The sequence below is a fragment of the Leptomonas pyrrhocoris genome, assembly GCF_001293395.1.
Source record: "Leptomonas pyrrhocoris isolate H10 chromosome Unknown, whole genome shotgun sequence".
Lineage (NCBI taxonomy): Eukaryota > Euglenozoa > Kinetoplastea > Trypanosomatida > Trypanosomatidae > Leptomonas > Leptomonas pyrrhocoris.
Window position 1 is genome coordinate 374,146 of NW_015438369.1, and position 15,316 is coordinate 389,461.

The 15,316-nt window shown below is 62.2% G+C and overlaps 4 protein-coding genes across 4 annotated transcripts; all 4 read left to right on the forward strand.

The window, feature by feature from the left end:
- Positions 1-27: 27 nt before the first annotated feature.
- ABB37_06181 (hypothetical protein) lies at positions 28-3,894 on the forward strand (the record flags this gene model as incomplete). The annotated part of the gene is made up of 1 exon (XM_015804446.1): positions 28-3,894. The coding sequence occupies one exon, from the start codon at positions 28-30 to the stop codon at positions 3,892-3,894; it is 3,867 nt and encodes a 1,288-aa protein (XP_015657020.1).
- Positions 3,895-4,877: 983 nt separating this feature from the next.
- On the forward strand, positions 4,878-6,008 carry ABB37_06182 (hypothetical protein; the record flags this gene model as incomplete). The annotated part of the gene is made up of 1 exon (XM_015804447.1): positions 4,878-6,008. The coding sequence occupies one exon, from the start codon at positions 4,878-4,880 to the stop codon at positions 6,006-6,008; it is 1,131 nt and encodes a 376-aa protein (XP_015657021.1).
- Positions 6,009-6,718: 710 nt separating this feature from the next.
- On the forward strand, positions 6,719-8,728 carry ABB37_06183 (putative mannosyltransferase-II; the record flags this gene model as incomplete). Its single annotated transcript, XM_015804448.1, has 1 exon — positions 6,719-8,728. One exon carries the CDS (start codon positions 6,719-6,721, stop codon positions 8,726-8,728), a length of 2,010 nt encoding a protein of 669 aa, XP_015657022.1.
- Positions 8,729-9,810: 1,082 nt separating this feature from the next.
- On the forward strand, positions 9,811-15,294 carry ABB37_06184 (hypothetical protein; the record flags this gene model as incomplete). The annotated part of the gene is made up of 1 exon (XM_015804449.1): positions 9,811-15,294. One exon carries the CDS (start codon positions 9,811-9,813, stop codon positions 15,292-15,294), a length of 5,484 nt encoding a protein of 1,827 aa, XP_015657023.1.
- Positions 15,295-15,316: the final 22 nt, after the last annotated feature.

Consider the following 15,316-nt stretch of genomic DNA (forward strand, 5'->3'; position numbering starts at 1 on the left):
GCCAACTGGTTCACACATAGGGTGTAAATGGCCTTGCAGAACTACAACCTCGCGTGGTCGGACTCGCTTGTTGAGCGGGTGGAGACGCACCTGCGCGACATCCACAGCGCCCTCATTCAGCACTACGAGAGCAGCGGCTACGAGACCGACGTCGAGGGTCGTCAAGCAGCGGCAGATGCGAACGGTGAAGATGAAAGTGCAGCAGCGGCGGCCACCATCGACGCAGTCAGCCCCGCCGGCAGCTTCCTCCTTCGCACCTGTGTGTACGACACGCCTTTTCCAGAACTGCACGCGCAGCGCGGCGTGGGGGCCGACCTCGTGCTGTCCATCCCGGCCAGCTGCTGCTCTGCCGCTGACCTGCAAGACGGGCTGTACCTGGAGCGTCGCCAGGCTTTCTTGGAGGAAATTCACGCTTACCTGGCCCAGCTCATTCGCGGCGCCACGAAGCGCGCCGCGGCAGCTACGGCGTCTTCGTCTACTACGGCTGCGGCCGCCACAGCCGACTCCGACGGCGACAATGAAAGCAGCGACGGCGAGGCTGTGCCGTCGTCGCGTACGAAGAAGACTGCGTCCTCGAGACGCTCCGAAACGGCCAAGGCGGCGAATATGGCGGCCGCCGCACGCCTGAGTCGGATGGAGGTCTCCGTGGCCCCCATTCACGGCTGCTATGCGTTGGAGGGAAAGAACATTCTGAAACTGCGCTTCCGTCGCCGCGCGCAGCCTGCCGTGTACGAGACCTTCTTCGTCAACCTGCACTTCCGACCCTCCATGTTTTCGGGCCGCACAGTGAACGCCGCGGCGGTGCGCAAGCACCCCTACTACAGCTACAGCATCTTGGAGGATTACCTGATGCCGCACTACCTGAAGAAGCTGCACGAGGTGTGCGTCGCGAGCGCCAGCGTGCGCCGTGCCATCGTGGTGCTGAAGTGCTGGGCGCACCACACAGGGCTCATGTCCGCCGCGTCAGGCCACCCAGAAGGTTTAAACGGCTTCGTCATTGCTGCGATGGTGCTGCGGCTGTTGGAGGAGGGCATCGTGTCGGCGAGTATGTCGTTGGACAACATGGTGCGTGCGGTGTGGGTCCAACTCTCGCGCGGGTTCTTCGCTTCCGGCTCGGCGACGGCGGTCGCCCGCCCTGTGAAGGTGTCGCTGGCGGAGGAGCAGGGCGAGATGTGCGTGCTGCGCTTCGCCGGCGAGGTGCACAACATCCTCTTTCACACCTCCACCGCCTTCTTTCAGCACGTCATCCGGCCCGCCGCGGAGGAGGCGCTGCAGCACCCCTTTTCGATGGAGGTGGTCGACCGCGTCGCCTTCCTGCCGCTGCCGCTACGCTACGATGTGGCCCTCACGGTGAGACTGCACGCGTCCGCTAATTCCTCTTCTGCTGCTGCCGCGGCTACGGAGCGCAGCGAGACGGCCGTGAAGAAGAGTGGCCTGTGGCGTTCGCCGCGGGTGGCCGCCATGGAGGAACCCCTCCGCGTGCTGCGCGAGGCCCTCGGCATCCGCGCCAGCTTCGTCACCGCGTGGCAGACGGACGACGACCACCTGCAGGTCGTGGTGCAGCTCACCAGTGAGGCGGAGGGCCGCAACCGCCTCACCCGTGGCCCGGCCATCGAAGACGCCGCCGCCGTGGAGCGCTTCACCGCCTTCTGGGGGGCGGACCTCACCTCCACCCGCCAGTTCAGCGACGGCGCCATCTACCGCTGCGTCCTGTGGACCTTCCCGGAGGATGAGGGTACCCACACGACCATCGCCCTCTCCGCCTCGGCCGTCCTGCGGCGTGTGGTGGAGTTTGCGCTGCGCAAACACGTCGCCGCTCAGGCGGAGGTGAACGTTCTGCTTGGTGGCCTGGAAGGCTACTTATCCGAACGCATCGGGGCGGAGTGGCGGGACGCGGCCCCGCTCATGCAACGCAGCTTGCTCGACGCCACCAAGGCGGTGCAGCACATGCTGCAGAACCTGCCGCACGGCAGCGTCCCGTGCCGCATCGTCTCCTTCGACGTCGTCGCGGCGAGTGAGAGGCACACGGAGGTGTTTCCGGCCCGCCCGCACCTGGCGCTGACCTACACGACAGACAACCTGCAGGACCCCAGCTTTGCGGGGCTGAGCACCGATCCGACGATTGAGCCGATCCACTGCGTCCTGAGCATTGACGACAACCGATCCATCCCGGACACGATGGAGGCGATTGCGATGATGAAGGGCGCGATTGCGGCGCAGCTGGCCAAGACGCTGCAGGCGCACTTTGGTGAGCAGACGGCGACGGCGACGAGTGCGGAGAGCGGCAAGAAGGCGAAGGCGAAGGCGAAGCGGCACGCACGTGGACCTGGCAGTGAGGCGGAGGCCGATGGTGAACTGGTGAAAGGCGCGATTCGCACGCAATGCACGAGCCAGTCCGTCGACGTCATCTACCGTGGCTACCTCTTCCGTATCTACATTGCCCACTACCGCGAGGTCTCCCTGCTGCGTGCGCTGCAGCGCGAGACGGAGGCGAACGTGCTAGAGATGAAACTGTACTGGACGGCCCAGCACGCAAAGTTCTTGAAGACGATCGCCTTCGGCCACCACAGCTACTCCCACGCCGTGCGGCTGGCAAAGCGGTGGATGAGTGCGATGTGCCTTTACGAGTTCGTGCAGCCGGAGGCGGTGGAGCTGCTGGTGGCCAACGCGTACCTGCAGCCCGCCAACACGCCCAAGACACCCGCTGGAGGGTTCTTACGTTTTGTGCAGCTCCTCGCCACCCACGACTGGTCCAAGCCGCTCGTGTTGCCGTTTACGGACGACGACAGCGATAAAACGGCGGTGGCCGCCGCGGCCCTCGTGCGCAAGCTGGGCGATCAGCAGGGGATGTTCATCGCAACACCGTACGCACCCGCGGCGAGCCCCTTTACGGTGCTGACACCGCGGCCGATGATTATGGGCCGTTTGGTGCAGCTCGCCCAGTCGGTGGTTGCGGTGCTGCTGCGCCACTTGGAGGGCCGCAACGCGACGGCGGGCGAGGTGGAAGCCTTCACCTCGAACCCGGCCGCCTTCGACTTCGCCGTGAAGTTCCACCCTCGCCTCATCCTACAGCCCGATCGGGCGCTGCGCATGGACGCCTACGCTGCTGTTGCGGGTGCGGCGTCGGTGGGGGTCTCTTCATCCTTCACGAGCAGCGATGCGGACGGGCGCTCTGCGGAGGAAGTGGCTGCTGCGGCTGCGGGCTCTCCCGTGCGTATTTGGCAGCTCGACGAGCTCGACGCCGCGACTAGCAGCCGCGAGTACATCAACCAACTCGTGGAACGAGAGCCGGCTGCCCACGCCGTCCGCGTCGTGCGTGCGGCGCTGCGGGAGCGCGGCATGATGTTCTACGATGCGCTGGCTCCTTCCAGTCTGCACGTGGTGGGCATCTCCGCGCAGCGGCAGCTGGGTAAGAGTCAGCAGCTGCACGCCGCCGTGGTGCAGGTGGCTCGCGGTGCACTGCTTCCAGCCCCTGCGAGTGCTTTTGTTGTTGAGTCGAAAACGAAGGGGAATCGCGACCTCCGCGGCCACGACGGTGGACATGATCACGACGACGAGGACCACGCGCACGCGCATCAGCACGATCTCCAACGTGCTTCTTTGCACCAGCGACACATGTCTAAGTCCTTTAAGTCTCGAAAGGCTGCAGGAAAGACGATGAAGAATCTAAAGGGAAAGGGCGGAGATGCGGGGAAAGTGGGTCGCAGTCACACCTATCAAGAGCCGCCGCCGCGTGCGGGTCACAAGCGTCCTCGCAGCAGTGACACGCCGCCCTCAGCGGCTGCGGCGAAAGTGCGGAAGGCAGCGGTGACGTCGGCGGCATCCGACAGAAAGGACAGACCGGTGTCGAAACCGCAGACGACTAGCAAAAATGCGAAGAAGGCTGCGAAGTAGAGGGAAAAGTCTTGTAAAACCGTGTTGCAGCCGTTCGAATAATCTTTCGCGGTCGACCCTATTGGCTCAGTTTGCCGCGTTTTTTAACTGTGAGGCGAAGCGATCGCGAATAACTGCGTCTTAAGGCGAGGTTGTGTGCTGTTGTTATTGTTGTAGTGGCTGCGTGTGTGTGTGTGGGGTGGGGGGGGGGGGCAGGTTGCATTGACTGCGGCAAACTGTGGCGTTGACATGCGCTATGGCATTTTTTTCTTTTCTCCCCCTCTCTCTCTCTTTCTGACGAGTAACACAAATCTAAGTAACTGTTCAACACACCCCGGACTGTCCTGAGCGTTTTTGTTCGATGGACTCCTTCTCCTCGTATTTAAGGCGTACGTAACCGCCACTAAAAAAGAAAAGAAAAGCCCCTATAGCAGATAGGCTCCACGTCACACACATATATATATTTATTTATTGATGTTGCTCAGAAGGTGTTACATCCTCTGGCCGAGACAGCAGCTGTGGAAAACGTGTTCCGCGGCGTTTTGCTGCATTTCCTCCCATGATGTCGCCCATCGAGTTTCGAGTTGGGAAGGGGGAGGAGGGGGGTCTGGCTCGTGAGGGTTTCATGTGCTTTTGTTCCTCATCACCACAACGAAAGAAAGAAAAACAATGCTGCTGATGTTTGTGGGCGCGTGTGTTAGCCGAGTCGGTGTTTTCTCTGCCGCCGGGCTCTCTCGTACTCACGCCTCCTTTGTTTGGCTGAACCTCCCTTCTCTGTTATTGCTCGCTAGATTGCTTGGTCTGCCCTCCGTTTTGTTTTTTTAATGGGACCTGGTAATGGTGGTAGCGCAGTGCGCCGTGTCAGGTACTGCGGTCTCTGCCCATCACTGTATTTCTTAGTTCCTTCTCACTGATACTCCCACAAAAGTGGAGACGCACACACGCGAGAGTCGATGCTCCACCATGTCGGCAGCTCTCCCGTGCTTTGCCGACATCATCAACTGATGAGCTCGGCACGGTCGATACAACTCGGGCGTGCCTCCCCGCTGCACACCTCAGGTGCGTTCTACGTCTCCAGAAATTGTGGAACCGATGCACACCAGCGGCATCGTAGCCGCGTTGACACCTTCTCCCACTCTCGAGGCACCGCTGGCGTTGCTGCGCAGCCCGCGAGGCAGCTCAAAAAGTCACGCCCCCTTCTTCTGCGCACATCCCTTCTGGAGCAGCTGCAAGACGCGGGAGGCAGCATCGGCAGCAGCGATGGTACAAGTGCGGCCCAAGAGCGTAACACAACCGCCGAAAGCCTCGATACCGTCGTTGCGTCTCCTCAGCACAGCAGCGCACACGAAAACGCGGCCAGCCCCTATGTGACCTCGTCGCAGCTCCTCTCGGCGCAACAACGAACGGAAGTCAACGCTCGCAACTCTGCCGCACGCCACTGTCGCGCCACGAGCGATGCTGCACCATCGTCGGTGTCGGCAGTCGCGTCTCTCCAGCTGCACGCGCAGCAGCGTGCCTTGCGGGATGCCTTCACGCACGCCCGGCAGCACCACAACGTGAAATTAAAGAAAGACCCTCGTGTCTATCACGCAGAACGCAAGGCCTTCCGTCAGGCCCATCAAGGGCGGCTGCCAACGGTGCAGGAGGTAAGCCCCACCGTGGCCGTTCCTCTCGCCCCGGTTAGCGCCCTAAAGACGCTCGCCCACGCCGACCCAAGTCGATCCCTGTTGCATCGCGCCGCCGAAGACGCCGTCCTCCTGCACAACGCGGTTGTCAAGAACGAGCTGGTGAAGAGCAGTGCACCGCAGCTGGTGCGCTGCCTCCGCTGCTTCCACGTCTACGCCGCCCGTCCACGCACCTTGTGGGGGGGCGAGGTGGAGCAGAGCGGGATTGAGTACGAAAAGGCACAGGCGCAGCTGGCGGCGGACAGGCAGCTGCAGCGCGGGCCGTGGCGGCGCAAGCGTCTTGCGAGCGTTGGACGTCGTCAGCAGGCGCGGCAGGATGACCCAACGTGCTGTCCACAGTGCGGCAGTCCGCGTGCGCAGTGGATGATGGAGTACGTCCACCACCACTCTCACGAAAAAAGCGTGATGAAGCACGATGACGAACGGGGGAAAGGGGAGGACTGGGGCTGAGCGCGCTCCTCTCACTCGTGGCGAAGCATACGTTGACGGCGGCACAGCAGAAAAAGGAAGGAAGACGCGCACCAACATGCTTTTCGCTTCTGTTTTAAACGCCTCGTTGGCACACTTGCGAAGCGAAGGGGTCTTTTTTGTTGTTGTTATTGTAGCTGGGGGGGGGGGAATTGCAATCCTCGTCACATATTTAAGCGCCATAAGAAGGAGCAACACGAAATTGCACTCTCTGTTATCGACTGCTCTCACTCGTCTACGGACAAACACTGATTCTTATTTCATGAACGTGCAGTTGGTTCTACAAGCGAGGCGCCGCTGCACATCGCTCCTTCCTGCCTGATCTCTTCAACGACGTCTTTTTGTCGTTTCTCCCATCTCTGTAATTCCTTCGGTTTTTTTTTCCGCATTCCACCAGGCGCGTGCCTCCCTGCCTTCCACTACATGTGTCACCGCCCTCCCCCCTCCATTAGAGAGAGAGAAGCCTTCAGAGTACATCTGGACCGCCTTCACGTACATTATATAATTACTTAGCCGTGTTGCATCACGGTACGGCTTTACCATTTTTGCCTAGGACGCGTTCACCGCGTCCGTTTGTGCTGCGTTGACTTACTGACTTCTCTTCTGTTGTTTGTGGCTGCTGCTGCTGCTGCTGTCGCTTGTACATGTGTGAATCTCACTCATCGACTACTTCGTCATCTTTACCGTTTGTCATGAGTTCCGCGGGACCGCTGCGCGCCGTGGGCGGCCTCGCACGTCGGCTGGCAGCGACCACTCTGGAGGTGTACAGTGGTTCGCCTTTCAACCTTCTGGACTACCTCGGCAGCTGCACGGACGCGGCCCTCTTCGGCTGGATTGCGCTGACACGGTTGTCACTGCTGTTGTTAATGTGGTTTAGTCGCACCGCGGCGCCGCTGCTCTTTCGCGCCCCCGGCAGATCATTTATCTTCGACACGGGCGAGGAGCTCTACGACGATGCGCGCTTTGCCATGGTGCGGCAGTGGGACGGTGTGCACATGTTCTTCATCGCGCACTACGGCTACCTCTACGAAAACCAACTTGTGTTTTTCCCCGGTCTGCCGGCTCTCATCCGCGGCGTGGCGTACGTGACGCAGACGGCTGTTCCGATGCTGCACAAGCTGGCACCTGTAGCGCTGTATGTGTGTGTCGTCAACGTGGTGGCCTCCTGCCTCGCCGGGGTGCTGCTGCGACGACTCGCCATCTTAACCTTCTTGGGCCCTGAGGCGGTGCTCCATACGTGTCGGTGGCGGCGACGGTCACGCGCCTCCTCGTCTTCCTCTGTCACCCGCGTCACCGAGGCAGCTATTCGCTACCGGCTGCTGCACGGTCTGACCGGGACGTCTCTGGACGCCGCAGACCCGCAGGCGACGCTCCCGACCACCACGAAGGCGGTCCGCACCGAGCTGCGCCGCCGCCGTCGCGTCATTGGCGCGGCGGCGCTACTGTGGATCTTCACCCCCTCCATGGTCTTCACAGTGGCGGTGTACACAGAGAGCCTGTTTGCCCTCACCACTATGTTAGGTGTGTACTGCCTTGCCTGGTATGAGCCGCTGCCGTGGGCAGTGCAGGAACGAATGGCTGGCTGGCCCTCGACTACCTCCGCCACCACGAGCGCCACACGAAGACCGGAAGACGAGGACGCCGTCGTCGTGGGCCCTGCCTCGCTCGACGACGTGCTGAGCGATCTGACCGGGGGCTCTCGAAACTGGCCCACCGTTGTGTGGAAGCAAGTCTTGATCACCCCTGCAGAGACTGCGGCATTGTTGCTCTTCACGCTAGCTGCGACCCTTCGCTCCAACGCCTTCACGTATGCGGGCTTCCTTGCTTTCCCCGTCGTGGTGCAGCTTATTCTGCCAGAGCTATACGCAGCACAGTGCAGGACCACCCTGACTGGTCAGCGCGCCAAAGCGATTTTGTCCGCAGCAACAGCTCCAGCCAACGAGGACCTGCCTGGTCAGACCTCCTCGCAGGTGGCAGAGCAGGCGCAACGTTCATCTGCGCGGTCACCGCCAAACACATCCACACCACGCGCAAGGAAGGCAGTCGTCTGTCGTGCCCTCTCGTGTCCGCAGCGGCGCCTCCCGCACCCTCTGCGCGCGCTCGTGATCCTTCTGGAGTGCGTCGTGCTGTTCCTTCCTTACCTGGCCATCAACTACCTCGGCTATCACCGCTTTGTGACGCACGCGAGGGGGGCGTCTGAGCAGCCGCAGACGGGCCTCGCCTTTTTGGAGTTCTACCCAACGCTGCAGAAAAGGTACTGGAACGTAAGCTTCCTGTCCGCCTACACCTTCACAAACCTGCCGAACGTGGTGTTGGCCTTGCCGGTGGCCGTGCTGGTCGCCATGTGCACCCACACCTGGTACCTCAGTCCCGCGTGGGAGGCCCGTGCGGGGGCGACGGCGCCAAACGCCCGCAGCGCCAACGTCACATCGTTTGGGTCACGCTTCTGTGCGGCGGCGCTACCGTGGATTCGCTCCTCCAACGTAGTGCACCTGCTCGCCCTGCTCGCCTTGGCCCTCGCAGCGATGCACGTGCAGGTAACGAACCGCTTTGTCATGGCAAGCCCTGCGCTGTACTATTTGCTGGGTGCGCAGCTGGCAGAGCGACCAACGAGCTTTCTCAGCCAGCTGATGTTGATGTGGAGTATTCTGTGGAGCATCATAGGTGGCATTCTTTTTGCAAATCACCTCCCCTGGACGTAGCGTAGAGAGTTTGTTTGTTTGTTTTCTAAACAGATGTGTGTGAGTGGAATAGGCTGACGTTGCTGGTTTTTTTAGAATGGGAGGAACGTTGCGAGTTGGGACACGGACGTGCGAATCGACCCGCGTTGTGGTTTTTGATTCCCCCTCTTATCCCAACTAGCAATTCTCCACTTGTCCTGTCCCTCTCACGATAAAAAGTCGGCCTTTATGTGTGTATTTCTTCTCTATTATTATTATTATGTTGTACATCGGCTCTCCGCCTTTTAATTGGTGTACGCACGTCATGGCGCACACACGTCTGTGTGTGTTGTGTGTGTTTCCTTTTTATCTCTTACAATCAAAACAGCGAAGGGAATCCACGAAAGGGTGAACGCATTTGAAGATTTATTCTGATTCAAGGCCTATCATTTCGGATCAACTCTCTCACATAATATATGTATATCGGCACTTCAAACTTTGTGTTTCTGTCGGTAGACTTTTTCAGTGATCTGCTTTATCATTTCATCTGCGTGCTTCCCTTCTCCCTTTCTTCTTACTTCTCTGCTCGCCTCTTCTCCTTTTCTACAATGATTTTATGTATGTTGCCCTGGTGCTGCTGCGTTGATTGTGCATGCGTCTTCCGTCTCGCTTTTCACGTTGCTGAATGCTGCAGCTGAGAACACACACACACACGCACGCACATCTGCGGCGCTTTAGCACGTGGGCCGTCCTAACGTCTCCGTGAACGGTGTGTGTTTTACATGTACATACCCCGTTTTTGTATTGAAGTCTTTCTTCTTCTTCTCTTTCAGGCCCCCCACCCGCTACTCGCACAGCATTACCAAACCTCGCAGTGTGAGAATTTTTACTATTTCATGTATACAACGTACCGTGTTCTTTACATTGTACTGATCTTTGAGCGCAGCTCTTTTGGATTTTGACTCTTCGCCCGTGTTCATCATCATATATATATATTTCCTCTCAGAACACGTCGCTTCGCTTTGCCGGTGCTCGTCTCGCTGTCCATCGACTTCTTCTGCATCCGCCACTCACGCTGTATACACACCACACGCATACACCTCCAGGTGATCTGTCCGAGAAGGATGCGGAGTGCTCGCCGACGGAGCACCGCGGCGCCGCCGCCGTCAAAAGAGCGAAACTCCCTTAAAGGCGAGGTCACCGCAGCTCGCAAGATGAGCAGCCCAAAAATAGTGGCAGCAAAACGGAACTCCTCCTCCCTCACCGCAAAGAAGACGCGGCGGAAGCAGTCCACGCAGCAGCAGCCCGCCACCACCACCGCCGCCGCCGAAACCGCGACGGTTGGGCCAGCGCCATCGTCCCCGCCCAGCGCGCCACCCCCACGTGGCGAAGATAAAAAGCCTCGCAAAGAAAGCGCTACGGTCACGCAGCCGGCCGATGCACCGAGCGAGAACGCGCCGGTCGAACCTGCGCCGTCGCCTCCCGAGCCGAGCAAAGACGCCGTGGTGGGCGGGACGGTGGCTACGACAACAGCACCGAAGCGCAACAGCGGCAACGGAGGAAGCTCCGGCTCCATTCGCCTCTCCCCCGCCCCACCCCCGTCGTCCGTCACGATGCTCTCTCCCATCAACGAAATACACTGCAGCCTCACCCAGCTCTACCTGACACCGATCTCCGCCTCCCTCTCGTCGCCGCACGCGGGCTTCACCGCACTGCACTTCGACGGGCGCAGTGCGAGTTGGTCCAACAGCGGCACCACGGCTGTCGCGGGCGCCATCCCGGGCGGCCCTCTGATCCCCGCAAACCGCCGCGGCAGCGACCAGCGGCACTCCGGCAGCGGTGGCAGCGGCGGCTTGGTCGCCGTCGCGGGGGACGACTTCGTCACAGGTGCCCCGCACGCCCAGCGGATGCGAACACGCGGCTCTGCTACGTCCCCGCTGAAGTTGCCGCACGGCGGAAACTTGCGACCGCGGCAGACCTCCGCCTCCTCCTCCTCCACCGGCCACCCCGACGCAGGCGTGACGGACGCAAGCGCGCGGCGTGGGCAGGGGAAGCCACAACCGCCACCGCCGTCGCAGGTGCACCGCCGTTCCTCCGGCGGTGCCTCGACGCAATTGTCTGTGACGGCCAAGACGCTCTTCGCCACGACGGACACCGTCGCCGTCCCGCTGACGCCGCCGGTGCCGCCGCCGCTGACCTCCACGGTGAAGTCGCCGTCACCGGCGGGGGGTCGTCTGCCGCCCACGCCGCCCCCTTTCGACAATAGCACGCGCTCCGCCGGCGGTAGCAGCGGCAGCGAGGGCCGCCACGGGTCGTGGAACCTCGCCTCGAACTGGAGCCCGACTGAACCCTCACCCACACCCGTCGTGAGTGCGGGCACTACAGGTCGCAGCGGCCTCACGCTCCGGCAGTGGCGTGATAGCGACGACGACGCGGAAAGCCCCAATGAGCGGTCCTTCTACTCGACCTCGATTGTGTCGACGGTCACCTCAACGTTTGATGAGCAGCCTCCGCCCCCACCGCCGCCGCCGGCGCAGTTAAACCTTGGTGTTGGCAGTCGAGGCCGTCAAGCGGCACCGCCACCGCTCCCCATGGTGCCCGTCGCCCCGCAGAAACTCTTCTCCCCCACCGGGAATGAGTCCATCAGTCTTTTCTTGGATGCAAACATCTGGCATAAGAGAGGCAGACGGGGACGCAGCAGCACGACTGACAGCAACTTCAGCATTCGCGAGAGCAGCGTCGCCTCTCTTCGCCAGAGCAGCAGCTCCGAGTCGAAAGACGGCAGCCACGACGACGACGACAACGCGCCGTCAGCTCACCGCGGCAGCTTCTTCCCCTCCTCGCACGTGAGCCTCGACGGAGCGGAGCCGTTGGCGCTGTGTCCGCCGACCTCCGACTCCGACCCAAACGGCGAGGGGAACGTCCAAAAGGAGCTCGGCGCAGACCTGCAACGTCACGATTCGAGTCCCGGAGCAAAACGGGGCGGGTGGGGTGGCGCGGGTCCCGCACCTCCACCGCTCTCGCTGGAGTCCAACATTCAACCCAGCAGGTCCAACGTCGGAGGAGACAAGAAAGGGGCGTCGCCATCCTCGCCAGCGGAGGCCGGTGGCGCGGCTCGTAAAGGAAGTGCGAGCGGCGATGGCCCTTTTCAGTCGCCAAATACACCACCCTCATTGAAGGCATCGGAGAGCGGTGCGGGCAGTGGCTTGTTGACGAACGAGCAAACAAAATCGCAGCGCTCCACCCCCACCCCGACGATTGTGGACCCCGACGCGACTCCGCAGCTCGAGTCGTCGCTCATAATTAAAGAGCATCCGTCCTCTGCGTCCCTGTCGTCGGGCCACGGTACAGAGGCGTCGACCCGGCAGCAAGAACTGGCGCGGTCTTTTCGCAACCGTATTCAAGTTGGTGTGCGTGCCCCGAAGCGAAAGCAGACGATCCGACGCGTGCCGTCCAGCCTGCGCGGTCGCCGCAGCAGCGTCAGTGACGGTGCCCAGCGAGGCTCGAGTGGACGAACTGGGTCGGCGGGCAGTAGCGGTAGCAACGGCCTTCGTCGCAGCGTCAGCTCGCGTCGCAGCGGCAGGAGCACCGGCAACCTCGCCGGCAGCCCCGTCACGGCGTTTGTGCGCGCCGCCTTCATCCTGCTCGCCTGTGCGCAGTTCAGGAAGGCGGCGGTGACCTGCCGGGCGCGACACCGCTACGAAGACGTGGACGCCCCGCGCGCTGCGTTTCTCATTCAGTGCGCCTGGCGTCGTCGTCAGCAGAGACGGCGCATACGAGAGAGCAACGCCGTCCAGCTTCTGGTGCCGTGGGTGCGGCTGCACCTGCGGCGGCTGCGCAAGACAAAGGAGGTGAGTGCGCTGCTGCTCCAGCGCGTCTTCCGCGGGCAGGTTGTGCGCTCCTTCCACCAGTTCTTGTATGCGCGGATGCAATACAACAAGGCCCTCGATGTCGTACTGCGCGCCGTGCGACGGTTGGAGGCGCAGAAGATGCTCTTTCGCTTGCGACTGCAGCGAGATGAACGAGTGGTCCTGATTGGGCAGTGCATTCAGGGCTGCCTTCAAGTGCTGCGCGCGGAGCAAATGGAGTGGGGCGGCTTGGTGGACGGTGCCGCCGCAACGCTGGGCACCCGGCCGTGCGTCTCTACATGCGACTGGGTCTCGGGGGTTGCCGCACGCACCGGTGTGGTGCTCAACCCCGCCGCAGCGGCGGCCTCCGGCAATGAGGACCTGTTTCACCTCAAACCAACCTGTGCGATGAAAGGAAACAGGAGCAACAACGCAAATAGTGGTAGTGGTGGACAAGGCGTGGGTGCGGGTACAAGACTCAACGCGCTGCGTCAACAGCTGAGGGGCTTCTCGCAGCTCGAGTCGTACGCGTACTTGGACACGACGCGACGCACGCGAAAGAATCCAGACCCACATATGAGCTTCTTCACCGTGTCTGCCCTTTTGCCTGGGTCGGCTGAGCTTCACGTGGACGACAGCTCGCCCGCCGCACCCGCCGCAGCAGTACACAAAAATGAAGAGAGCGATACAGAACACGCCGCTCTCACCGGGGCGTTGGCGTCCGCGGCTTCATCGGCGGATTCGGGTGACCAGTCGGACCAGGCCTTGGAACTGTTACCTGCTGCCACCGTCACGGACAACGACGTCGTCGATGCCTTCCTTCAACTCATCATTCGCATTGAATCGGCCGAACGGGTGGAGTTAGAGCGAAAGCTGCTCGCCGAGCAGGAGGCGGTGCTGCACACACCCTCCCTCGTCAACCAAGCCGTGGCGTACATCGTGGCGCAGCAGCTGCCGCTTCTCTTTGCCCCCCTCCTGCTCGCCATGTCCTCCACGTCCTCGATGCGGCAGGCAGTCCGCCTCTTCGCCGCCGAGCGGGCCGCCCGCTGCCACATTATTGCCTTGTACGAGTCAATGCCGCTGTCGTGTCTGAGCCGCCCCATGTTGAACCCCGCTGCGGGACAGCGCCACGCCAACTTGGTGCAGCTGATGCGCCGTGCCCCCAATCCGTGGATCGAGGCAGAGCTGAACGAGCACCGCCTCTACCAGGAGTGGACCTCCTACAAACACCGCACCACCTACGGACCGAGCGACACTAAGTCCCTGACCAGCCCCCGACTCTCTTACGGGCAGCACCTCTACGCCGCCACGCCGGGCTCGCCGCCTTTACCGGAGGAGGGCAGTGCGATCAACTCCCACCTCGACAGCGCAGTGCACGCCCCGATCGTCCTGGACGAGGTGCCCAGCAGCATCGCGACGTCCACGGGACAAGTACCGTCGCCCGCGCAGCGACGTGCTGCTGGTGGTGGTGGCATTCGGGTCCGCATGACGCCGTCCTTCCGCAGCAGCGCCGCCACTTCGGCGACGCAGTCGGTGCCCTCCGCCGTGCTCGCGCCGCCGCCGCCGCTGACGAACAGCGTCTCCATCAGTCGGGCCCCGAGCGACAGCTACACCCGCGTCGACGTGAAGAGCAAGACGGCGCTGCCGTGCCCGAAGCGTCGCCCGCGCGGCCCACCGTTGCCGCTGCTGCGCACCCTCACACCGGTCACTACACGCGGTCCAGGCTCAAATCTGCACCGGCCATCCTTTCGCAACGGCGGCAGCTCTCCCGGTACACCGTCGCACTCCCCGTTGCGTGTGCCGGACCTGGTCCGCGTGACGGTGTCCGGAACGCCCACAAAGACGTCCGCGGTGACCTCGAAAGGGTCGGAAGGGATGAGCTCGTTGCTAGTGGCTGCTCCTCCTCCGATCCGGGCCGATCGCCGCAACACCGTCGCCCCTCAGTCGTTGCCTTCGTCCTTCCTGCCTTTTCAAAAGCCATGCTCGATGGCAGCAGCAGCAGCAGCACCGAGCCACGGTGGGGTGGGCCCTGCCGGTTCGCTGTCATCGCGGTCATCGCAGATGTGCGTCTTTTCCGATGAGGAAGAGGAGGGGGAAGAGGAAAGAATTACCACGCCGAACAAGGGCGCTGCGGACCGCGTCGACTCATTAGCCCTTTCGCCTCTGGTGGACGGCATCGAAGACGAAGGGGCGGCGAACGCAGCGATGCCGTCATGTGCTTGTGACGATGTGGCCGACCAGCAGCCCTCTACACCTGTCTCCGCCTCCTCCCCGCTGCGGCGGGTGGACTCGTGGGCGTCCTCCAAGTCCTCCTCCTCCTTCTCGTCTGCCTTTCTGCCTGCAGACGCCGCCAACGCGGCGGGAAGTCGCGGTGCGCATCCGCTGACAACGGCGGCGGCCACCTTTCCGCCACGCGCACCCACGCCGCCGCCGCGCCGCTGTCACGCCGCCACGTACGTTCCCCCTGCCCACCCCTCCCCCTCTTCATCTCCGCCCCCGTTCCCCTCCACCACGGCGACGTCTCAGCTGGCGCGTAACGCGGACGAGCGCTGCCTGGGGCGGGTGGAGCTGCCTTTTACGGATGGCAAGCGGCCCGACAGCCGGGGTAGCGCCACCAACCGCAGCGCAAACTGGTCGCTCTCGCCCACAGCGAAAGCCATACCGTCGGCCTCGCCCTTTTTGCCTCCTGCATCCACGACGCGACTGCCTTCGCTGTCGGAGCGGCAAGCACCAACGCGGTCTTTTGGGCTTACGGCGTGACCTCGATTGCTCCCTTCCTGTT